Here is an 11,950-nt window from a genome sequence, read left to right as displayed (position 1 = left end):
GCACACATATGCACACACGCACATGCACACACAGAGCAAACGTGTAGACATACACATAAAAAGAGATACTTTATTTAAAGCGATTAAAAAAACATTTGTATGTGTGCACCTATGTTTGGGGGTCAAGGGGCAACTTGTGGGGAGTCGGCTTACTCTTCCACATGTAGGTCCCAGGGATTGAGACCCAGTTAGGACTGGATTAGCAGGACCACACGTGTGGCCCCCAAAAGTGACCTCACTGGTCTTTTACAGTCTCTAGAACATTTGCAAAACTGCTATTCTATTATCAGTCATGAAGAAAATCCTGATAAATGTAACCAGAACCAAACAAAGCAACCTACAACTAATGTATAAACATAGATATGGTACAAGCTTTAGATCCACCCCTCCCACTTTTTTAGCATTTATCTGAGAATCTTGCTAGACAAGGTCTCACTATATTGTCCTGACTGGAATACTCTATGTAAATCAGGCTGGCCTCAAACTTAGAGATCTGCCTGCCTCTGCCTCCTAAGTGCTGTAAGGATTAGAAGTGTGTGCCTCTTCTTTATTCTTTTATTTGTACTTTAGTGTACTAAATTACAGGTTTTATTATGATTATTATTTAAAATTGGATATAAGATTTACTACTGAACATGACCGGTGAGGTGGGGATGGGTTTAACACACCTTTAAGAGGGTCTTCAAAAGTGCAGGGCTTGCCACTTATCTAGGGGACCACACAGGAATGATCCTGACTTTAGCCACAGAGGATAAGCTGTTTCTCAGCTACCACGTATTCAAATTCATGCACATTAAATGTGGTGAAGTCCCAGTCTCAGAGATGTGGATCTATTGGAGGTCAGGAAATGTGAACACTGACCTGCACAGGGCTTTGATCGTATTCTGCTGCTTAGTGCATATGGCCAGTGTGAACTCTGGAGACGTCTCAAGGTACCCTGCCTATACCTGTCTGGAGCCTGTCAGCCCCAGCACAGGACAACAGCTTGTTGACGTGGACAATACTAAGGGTGGAGCTTTGAATATGAATATCTTTACCAATCCTTACCATATATTTGTTGGCACAAATGCAAGTGCTTCTAGAGCTTCAAATTACAGTTACTCATGTCTGCCAGACACCGTGTGGTCACGGGGAGGAGTTTACTCACTTTTGCTCTTGGCATCAGGATGCTTTGGCAGAAGCGAGGCTTTGGGCAAGTAAGGCTTCACTGTGGTGGTGTGAATGAAAATGGCTGCTACAGGCCCAAAGCGAGTGGCACTATTAGGAGGTACGGCCTGGGAGAAAGTGTGTCACTGGGAACGGGCTTTGCCATTTCAAATGCTCAAATCAGTCAGTCTCTCCCTCCCTCCCTCTCAATCCCTACTACCTACGGATCTGGATGTACAACCCTTGGGTACTTCTCCAACACCATGTCAAACGTGTGTCGCCATGACAATAATGTGCTCCACCTTTGAACTGTAAGCTAGCCACAATTAATGTTTTCCTTTATAAGAGTTGCCACGGTCATGGCGTCCATTCATAGCAATGGAATCCCTAAGACAACTTGTCATCAAACCATTAGCACTGGGTAGAGTGGCAGCCCATGATGACATCAGGATCTTTGGTGGCTTGATAGAGGGAAAGACTAGGCAATGAGATTTGCTTCTTCCGGGATATTTTTCCCTCCTTCTGTGTATTCTGTTTTAGGGATAATCTGTTACTTTTCCTTTAGGATTATCTCAGTGTGGCATGGGAGTGAATATATGGGTTAACCTAACTATGAGCTCTGCAGGAGGGTGATTTATCTTTGTTCAGCTGGAAATGCCAGATGACCACACAGTCCACATCGACACCTGTACCTACTCTCTACATTTTTAAGAATGTGCAGCAAATTTTTTAGCAATATTTTAAGCTGCCAACTCCGAGTCCAGCATACTCTCTGGTTTAGGCATACCTACAAACTCCACCACTACAATATGGAATGGCTCACATTTTTCTGTAAAGTGTTACCATGAGGTACTTGGTAGCTTTTGGGTCTGTGTGCTTTTGAGGGGCTGAAAACTCCCAGGTGTTCTTAAAGTGCAAGTGAAGAAGACTTGAATCCTCGATTCCCATGCTTGTGTTTTCTGGGTCAAGTGAAAAGAGATCATTTAAGATCTCTTCAGCTATAGCATTTTCTATAATTGTGAATCTCTCTCTCTTTCAGACAGGGTTTCTCTGTGTATCCCTGGCTGTCCTGGAACTTGCTCTGTAGACCAGGCTGGCCTCGAACTCACAGAGCCTGCCTCTGCCTCCCAAGTGCTGGGATTAAATGCATACACCATCATGCCTGGCTAACAAATATCTCAAATTTTCAAAGAATACAGAGGAGAAAATATCTTTCACTTCATGGTTTAAGAATCCATGGTTGATGCATACAGTTGGCTAACATATGATCACACAAAAAGCAAACTACTGGTACACGTTAGAACTAGTAAAAGGATATTATGGAACGTGCAAAAAATAATCTTATAGATTATATAAGGGGCTGGAAAAAAGGTTCAGTGTAAGTTACAAGACCAGAGACTGGATTCTCACCCACATACATGGTGAGTGGGCATGCTTAACTGCCTGCAGTATCAGCAGCTGGCTGCATGGGCTGCCAACTGAGACCCTGTCTAAACGAATAAGGTGAGAGTGAGACTCAGGCTTCCACACGTATAGAACACATACATGTGGTGGTTTGACTACTAATGGCCTCCCTAGGCTCATATACTTGAATGTCTGGTCATTATGGAGTGGCACTACTTGACAGGGATTAGAAGGTGTGGCCTTGTTAGAGTAGGTGTGGCCTTGTTAGAGTAGGTGTGGCCTTGTTAGAGTAGGTGTGGCCTTGTTAGAGTAGGTGTGGCCTTGCTGGAGGAAGCATGTGATGAGGGTTGGGCTTTGGGGTGTTCTCTCTTTTTTCTGCTATGTGGCGATTGGGATTTAGAACTCTGAGCTCCTTCTCCAGCACTATGCTTGCCTTTGGATCGCCATGCTTGCCACCATGAAAACAATGAATTAATAAACTTCTGAACTATAAGTTAGCCCCAAATATAAGAGTTGCCATGGTCATGGTATCTCTTCACAGCAATAGACCACTGACTAAGACACATGTGCATTGACACACATGAACATACATGCACACATCACACAAAGAGACACATATAAGAGAGGCTACGTGGTGTATGATTTACTTTCTATAATATTTCCAAAATGACACAGTCATTGTAGGAGAACCAATGAGTGTTTGCCAGGGATAGGGTTACATTCCAGCCCCTGGGAAGCAGAGGCAGGTGAATCTCTGAGTTTCAGGCCAGCCTGGTTTATACGGTGAATTCCAGGCCAGCTAAAGCCACAAAGTGAAACTTTGTCTCAAAAACAAATAACACCCCCAACAACAAGAAAAAGACAAAAGACTCCTCTCACACAGAAAAAAACAAGTCACTCTTTCCCGCCTGAAAAAGTATGTCATGTACAGTCTCATTTATGTCTATACTTATTTGTTATTTTCTGTTTTGAAAGTATGCTATGTGTAAAATATTATCTATATAAAAAACTGGGTAAAAGTAAAAAGTCCCATTAAAAACCATGTGAGTTCTCAATTATTTCAAAATAAAATATGTTTTAAAGTGTTAACTATATCTAAGAGAGTGAATAGCCTTTCTCAAACAATGTGCTTTAGGAACAGTCAACAAACACCTGAACCTTAAATATTACTGTCTATTTAAAAAAAAATTACATGATTTTGAACAAATCTTTTTTACCTCCACTTCTGGTACCAGGGGTTGAACCTAGGTCCTATCCTAGCCGACAGGTGATCTACCATTGAGTGATATCCCCCAGCCCTATTTTTACTTTTTTCTTTGAGATAGACAGAGTTTCTGAGTGCCCAGTTTGGCCTTGAATTTATGATCTTCCTGCCTGAGCCTCTCACACAGCGGGGATCACGGTCTGTGCACCGGGGTCTAGTCTCACTAATTATTCTTAAATATGCATTGGTGTGTGCGTGTGCCACAGTACTTAGAGGACAATTGGGAGCCAGTTTTCTCCTTCACCGTGCAGGTCTGGGAATTGAACAGGTTATCAGGCTCGGTGGCAAGTGACTTTACCTACCCTGTCATCTCACTGCCCCTCTCTCATCATTCTTGACCAGGATCTCTTTGTCTATAACCTGGGACTAAAATGCTTCTTTAACTTAGTCAAGATGGAACAATGTATACACTACTAATGGTGAGTTTAAAAGGCACATACATACAGACTTTGAGCAAATGTCTAGAAAAGTAAATGGAGGTATTTTACAAGATCTGAATTTTACAGCAAGACCTTGTCCTGGAAGAGTACAGAGGTTTTTCTTGTCCTAGGCACTTAAGGTAAATGACAAGGTAGATTACCACTCTCTGAAAAGAGTAAGGGACGAGCCTGGCTTGTTGGCATATGCCTTTAATCCCAGAACTCCCTTTAACTTCAGCATTTGAGAGGCAGAGTCAGGCGAATTTTTGTGAGTTTGAGGTCAGCCTGGTCTATATGATGTATTCTAGGATGGCTAAGGTTATATTATGGAACTCTGTCCCGGAAAAACCTAAAACAAACAGCAAAGCAAAACAAAAAAGATAAGAGATGGTGGCAGGGACGGGAGGAGTGTCCACCTGTGGGGAAAGCTCACAGACGCTGACTGAAAGCCTGAGCTGACAGGACTCAGCAGCAGGCACACACGTGGCATTCCAGTTTACACCAGGGGAAATGTACGCTAGGATAAACAAGAGCTGTTAAAGTTAAGGAATGGTGTTGGAGGATTAACAGGTTCCCTGAGTCTCATTTTTCACCTTCCTCAGAACTAGTCAATTTTGAATCCTCTTCCCATCACATCTTTCAAAGCAGTCTAACATGAGAATGAGACATTCCCCCATTTCCAGGTTTGTCAGTAACCTTCCCAGTGCAGATCACAAGCAGCCTTTGGACCAGTCTCTGCTGTTTAGCAATGCAATGGTTTCTGCTGTATGAAGCCACCCCAGAACCTCTGCTTCAGTTCAGTGGGATACTGGAGGAGGTTCCTCAAGGTTCAAAGGGGAAACCTGCAGGCTGGAGACTTCCCTCCAGGCTAAAGAAACCATGGTTAGGAATGGCTAATTAGTGACTTGTTCAAATCATGACTTTGAGGTAGTAGTTGTGTCTAGGTCTAGACATCCTTAAGGTCAAGAACTCCAAAAGTAGGAAAGGTCCAGTTTAAAGCCAGGTAGAAATTATTTTTAGGATATGTGTGCATGTGTGTGTCCATATGCAAAAGCCAGAGGAGTGTGTTGGGCATCCTGTTCTACCTTTTCCATCACAAGTCTCTCACTGAACCTGGAGCTCACCACTCTGTGTGTGTGTGAGGGGGAGGGGAGGGAGGGAGAGATGTGGGGGAGGGAGAGAATGAGGCTGGCTGGTCAGCAAGTTCCAGTGATCCTCCTGCTCCCCCTTGTGCAATGCTGGGTTTTACAGCATGTGTGGTTATGCCCAGGTTTTATGTGGGCACTGAGGATCTGAACCCAGGTCCTCACGTTCACACAGCAAGCACCATTACCCACTGAGCCATCTCTTGGCTCCAGAAACATTTATTTTCACTTTTATTTATTTATTTTTGAGACAGGGTCTCACTATGAAGCTCTGGCTAGCCTCAAACGCACAACAATCTGCCTGCCTCTGACTACCAAAGATGGGATTAAAGGTGTGCACTATAATGCTCAGCTAGAAACACTTCTCTTGACAGCTTATTACAGCACCAACTTGATGCTGAAGAGGAAGCATCGCTATGTGTCAGGGAAGCGATGGGTTTGCAGACCTCCTTGCTGTCAGAGGCAAATGATCTACCCGAGTACCATGCATTTTGAGTGGCAGAAGACTACAGCGAGGAGAGGCAGTCTTTCATGAAGGCAACTAGGGACTCCTTTACTGAATGCTCCTTTTGGGTGTCTCCTCCAGTCTCTGTTGGGCGCTAAGGAAGAAATGCATGGCTCTTACTGCCTTACTCTAATCTTTCTCATCCATTCAGGGAAAGGCCTTACCGTATAATTGGGGTTTCCTGGCTGGATCCGTAGCTCGGCCAAAATCCAAATGCCATTAGTGAGCTTCAGGGACTGGTACAGCATGTCTTGCCCTTCCACATTCCTCTTGGCAATAGTGTAAACATTGTTGTTTTGCAGCTTGCTGGAAACTGTGTCTAGAAGTAGAGATCCAAAACTTACTCAGTGAAAATCTAGACAGATGTATTCCCTTCTCCGACATTCTCGTGAGCATCACATACTCGCTGGAGTCCCCTGATGAACTCTGTCACACACATTCCAGGGGCTCTTCTAGTGCAGATGGGCAAAACGAGGGGCCTGTCATACTACCAGACAGAAAACAGAGTATGGTGTGTTAACACTGCTTTAGAGTTACCAAAGATTACACAGTAGAAAGTCCTCAGATTGACTGAGACCAAACTAAGAACTCATAGTAATGACTTTTCTCGAGGCTGTGACAACACTCCCTGGCCCAAGCAACAGAAGAAAGGAAGGGCCTGTTAAGGCTCACAGTCCATCATGGTGGGGAGTCATGGCAGCAGGAGTTGGAGGCAGCTGGTGGAGGCTGCACCCTCCTTCAGCAAAGGATGAATGGGTGCCAGTGTTCTCCTGCTTTCCAGTTTTTATTCAGTCCAGGACTCCACCCCAAGGAATGGCGGACAGAGTTAAGGGGATTTTCAATTATCAATTAATAATCCTGATAATCCCACACAGGCACGCCCAGAGGCTAACCTAATTTAGATAACTGCTCACAGGAGTGTCTAGAGGCGTGTCCTCTAGGGGATGCTAGCCGGGTCAAATGGACAGTTATCAAGCATCACAGTGGTAGACTGCAGCAAGTGCTGGGGAGAGTAGGAGTCCTCACGGACGCGGCAGTGTGGGTGTTACTGCTCCCCAACCAGCACAGTTACATTGATGGTCAGACACATGCTTCCCCAGTCCCTGTTACTTGACTGAGTCACTTAAGCCTCAGTTTCCCAGGGTTAGAAAAGGGCAGAACTGCACAAACCTTTTCAAGTCAGATTTATTAAACTGGATACTTAACATTTATTTTAAGCAAGCAAATTAATTCTTTAGATGCTAGAGAAAATCATGCTTTCAAAGAAACAAGGAAACGAAGTGCTTTAATAAAAGACAAGAATGCAGTGCCGACCAGCTGCCTCAGGCTCCTGGGTCCTGCTGCAGCGACTTCCCACCTCGATGGACTGTGAGTCTGACAGACCCTTCCTTTCTTCTGTTGCTTTGCCCATAGCATTTTGTCACAGCCCTGAGAAGTCATTACTATGAGTTCTTAGTTTGGTCTTAGTCAGTCTGAGGCCTTTCTACTGTGTAATCTCCTCTGGCAACGCTAAACCACTGTTAACACAGCTCACTCTGTTCTCCGTCTGGTAACATGACGGTCTGACAGAAGGACACCGAGGAGACAGCGCTGTGTGAAGATGACTGGTCCGTGAGGACCGTGCCTCTGCGCTCACTAGCTCAGGGCAGGGCTTTGCTCTTGTGACTACAGCATCAGAGACCTGATGGTCCAGAATTAAAGGTCATGTGGGATACTGGAGTCAGAGACAGACAAACTTCTAAGAACAGAGATGATGCGCCAGGTGTGTAGTCCATGCCTTTAATGCCAGCACTCGAAACCTTCCCCCCCCCCCCAAGAGAGAGAGAGAGAGTAAAGGATAAACACAGTTTCTTTGCTAGTTACTTATTATATTAGCTTCATATGAGACCTCAAATTACTCAGCTTAGTTCAGGAACTAAAAACTCTCTCACAAAAAGGTTTGCTGTATTCTTGTAGGGTCTCTAGGAAAAGGAAGCATGGTGACATTCTGCCCAGGGAAAGGGAAGATCTCAGCACAGGCAACCTCATGTTTTTATTATGAGCTTTTCTCAGCATCTGGACAACACATACCCGTTACCACTATCTGTAAATATGTATTCAGATTTTGTATTTACTCAGGTGCTAGAGCTGCTCCAGGGTTAAGGCACCTGCTCAGACGGAAGTAGCTTCTAGAGGCCCTCCTCACTATGATGTCAGGTAGCTTCAGGGACGGCAGCACAAAGGCCTCATTCATTAAACATTTTATCAGTTATTATTTAACTTTTTGCCTTTTATTTATAAAATTTTCACTAATATCAAAGAAACAACTTAAGAGTGGCTTTAGGGGCTGGTAGAAGGCTCAGCAGTGAAGAACACTGGCTGCTCTGCAGAACACCTGGATTCATCCCCAGCTCACAGTCTAATGCAGTGGTTTCAACCTTTCTAATGTTACCACCCTTTAATATATTATGTTAATAATGTTAACCAACCAGAACATTCTCTCGCTCTCTCTCTTTTTTAAGGCATGGTTTTGATGGTGGAAGTTATAAAATAATTCCACGCTAGTTCAGAATTTTGTATAATAAAGGGTTATTTATTTAGGGGAGACTTACAGATCACTATCCTAGATAAAAGTCCTCTGCATGAATGGGCCGAGAGCTGGAAGCAAGACAGCAAGAGCAGGCTTTACCAGCTGCATTTATAGTTTAAGAGACCATGCCCAAGTGGGTTGGTATCTTAAAGGCTACTGGCTAAAGGAGTGGAAGGAGCTCCCACAGCAGGGTTTCTTTGTGTACCCTGGCTGTCCTAGAACCAGCTCTGTAGACGTTGGCCTCTAACTCAGAGATCTGCCTGCCTCTGCCTCCCAAGTGTTGGGATGCATATGCCACCACCATCCAACAATTTATTTTGTTGCTAAATTATAATGGTAATTTTGATACTGTTACAAATTTTTTTTTTTTTGGTTTTTTTTTTTTTTTTCGAGACGGTTTCTCTGTGGCTTTGGAGCCTGTCCTGGAACTAGCTCTGTAGACCAGGCTGGTCTCGAACTCACAGAGATCCGCCTGCCTCTGCCTCCCGAGTGCTGGGATTAAAGGCGTGCGCCACCACCGCCCGGCTACTGTTACAAATTTTAATACAAATATCTGATATGCAGAATATATGGTATGCCACCCCTGTGAAAGGGTCATTCACCTCCTAAAGGGGTCATGACCCACATGCTGAGAACTGCTGGTCTAGGGAATCTGATGCCCTCTTCTGTCTGGCCTCTGAGGTCACCAGGCATGCATGTGGTGCAGATTTATATGCAGGCAAAACACCCATATCCATAAAAAAGAAAGGAGGGGGAAAGGGAGGCAAAGGGAGGGATGGGTTTTATCCCAGACAGAAAGTCTATCTCAGGGTAGTTCTATGCAATACTGCTGGAGGAGGGAGTCTCAATAAACTCTGCAATCATCTTGTAGTGGGGGAGACAGCTCTTGCTGTCACTCTGGTTCCTACAGTGAAGTGCTCTTGCAACTTAATGGGTTGCTAAGCAACATTTGCAGCTGGAGTTTGGGTAATGATTTTTGAAAAGATGGTCTTTAACACACAGGGACTTGCTTTAAGTGGCAAAAGCTTTTCCCGACTTTCAAGGTGCTTGCCTACTTTCCAGAAAGGCAGGTGCCTTTGTTGAGCAGACTTGTTGCATAGGCCTACATTCATTTCATCCATGTATGGAGGCCCAGATGCCTGCAGACTTCTTGTGTTCTCACCATTTGTGTAGCAGATGACAGGGAAGGAACAGGGCTCGGCTCAAGCTGAATGGATGCATGCACTGTGACTTCTATCAGAAGGCTGAATGGAAAAAAGGTGCTTACGAGCCAACTTTTATATTTCTATCTATTTTAAACCACATTAATATTACTAAAGGTATGTGTTATTTGTTTTTGGGGCAGGGGTTCATTATATACCCTGGGCTGTGTAAATGAGACTGGCTTCTATTCCTGCCTCCCCTGCTGGGATTACAGATACAAGTCACCACACCCACACATTTTTAAATTTACTTTTTGAAGTGTTAACACACTGAACCCAGAGCCTTGCATGTATCAGACAAGGACCTATCACTGAATGAGGATTTAAGGACTGAAAGATATTTACTCTGCTAAGTGTACCAAGAGAGGGAGGCAAATGCTGGTGATGCATACCTCAACCTCCACCCAGGAGCCTGAGGAGGAAAGGATGCAGTGAGAGCAAACGTCAGGCAGTTTCCAGCCACACTGGAGCAGACTTCTTAAGCTATCACAGTGTCATGCACACTTGAACTACTGGCAGATAGACCAGAGTCTGGACGCTGGGAGATGGTGAGAAGGAGGTGCGATGTCAGCGGCTTCTGTGTCTACAAATGATGCTAGCTGAGGCCAAGGTCCTGAGATCTGTCCCAGAGAAGGGTGATGGTCAAATACTATTGTACTTGCTTCAAGATGTCATTTCTTCTTGTTCTTTTTCTTTCTTCAACAGACCTGGCTCTGTGGATCTGGGTGTTTGGGGTCTTAAAAGGTGTGGGTGTGGTCTTCCTTCTCTCAGCTTTATTCTTTAGCTAAGGTCACAATTTTGTCAGTGATAAGAGCAAAAAAGGACTATAAAGTGGACGGTGGAAATCTGCACTTGGGCCCCAAAGGGGCCCTGATCAGCAAGTTCAAAACTGCTCATCTGAAAAGGACGTTTCAGAAGAAGACTGCTGAAAATGACTGGGAAAAATCATCTGGGGGAAAAAAACTATTGTCAAGTGCCAACTAGGAAAGTTTCCATTTTTGAAATGTCCCAAAGCATAGGAGAACCACAATAAAACAGAAATCTAACTCATTCTCACTTAGTGGCCATGCCTAAAGAAATAGCTTTTTACATAGTGTCAGACAAGTGAAGATATATACCAGGTGTTTGAGCTTTCCTGAGTACAGTAAACAACAGGCTTGCAAAACTGCTTGCTACAAGCCAAGCACCCCTTTTTAGATTATGGATGGAAACGTACCTACCTACTGTGTACTTAGGTAGTGTTTCAAGATATGTAATAATCCCAAATGTAGCCAAAAGGTACGATATGGCTAGGTAGTGGTGGCACACACTTTTAATTCCAGCACTGAGGAGGCAGAGGCATGTGGATCTCTGAGTTTGAGGACAGCCAGATCTATAGGACAGCCAGGGCTACACTGTGAGACAGTGAGATCCTGTCTCAAAATTAAAGAAGAAGAAAAAAAAGACACCTGTAGAAACGTTTGAATGTTTGCTGTTGGGAAACAGGAGTCTTGTCCGTTGGTGCCTTTTTAGTCTAAAATTTTCTAGTATTTACATACAACAAACAGCAATACCATCACCAATACCACTCCAGACATCTTTATTAAGGTCTGATTATCAAGACTTGCGGAGGGTCTCTCTCTCTTCTCTAGAAAGAGATCAGAGAACAGACAGAAAATCTCACTGCTAAGTTGGTGAGTCCTGTAAGGCTGTGACTTCCTGGAGCCCAGAGTGTTCCTTCCATCTGTCAAATGTCTTCGCTAGCACAGAAGGTCTATTTTAAGTGCTGCTGCTATTGTGATTAGGAAGATCAGCTGGAAAGGATGGTATTTTTAGCTCTCAGCTAGACACAGGGTGTTGAATCAGAAGGCAGCAAACCTGCATAGGCTCTGTTAATAGAGTCCTCAAGACGGGGAGGAAATGGAAAGGCCAGGGCCTTCCGTGCAGTAGTGTGGAGACAAGGAAGAGTTAGAAGGGATTAGCTGAACAAAGTGGTCTTGCAAGATAAGCAGTGATTTAGCCAGGGAGATGGCCGTGGGCAGCTGGAGAAGACAAACTGGCTGTTTTTCTTTATGTTCCAAGTGCCCCACTGCCACAATATGTCTCACCAGGAAACTGGCTCAATAGCATTTGGAACACATACACAGGAGAAACTAGTGTGAGGCCATGGTGGTTTTCAAAACTGAGTCTGCTGTGAGGACTGTATCAGAGCAAACAGCCTCCCTGAGAAAAAGGCCCCATGCTCTGGTGCAGTGGGCATTCTTTTCTTTTTAGTATTTTGGCATGCCAAACTAAAGTTCTTGGTTAATCAAATTCC

At 44.3% G+C, this 11,950-nt stretch overlaps 1 protein-coding gene across 4 annotated transcripts in view; it reads right to left on the bottom strand.

Moving 5' to 3' along the window:
- Ap2b1 (adaptor related protein complex 2 subunit beta 1) overlaps nt 1-11,950 on the bottom strand; it is a 116,137-nt gene that overhangs the window by 3,325 nt on the left and 100,862 nt on the right. For all 4 annotated transcript variants that reach the window (XM_057774331.1, XM_057774334.1, XM_057774332.1 and 1 more), the window contains one exon: nt 6,048-6,202. In XM_057774331.1, coding sequence (XP_057630314.1) covers nt 6,048-6,202 — 155 coding nt within the window. The remainder of the gene's footprint in view (nt 1-6,047; nt 6,203-11,950) is intronic.

This window comes from Chionomys nivalis, chromosome 7 (genome assembly GCF_950005125.1).
Source record: "Chionomys nivalis chromosome 7, mChiNiv1.1, whole genome shotgun sequence".
Taxonomy (NCBI): domain Eukaryota; kingdom Metazoa; phylum Chordata; class Mammalia; order Rodentia; family Cricetidae; genus Chionomys; species Chionomys nivalis.
This window is presented reverse-complemented; position numbering and strand designations above follow the sequence as displayed.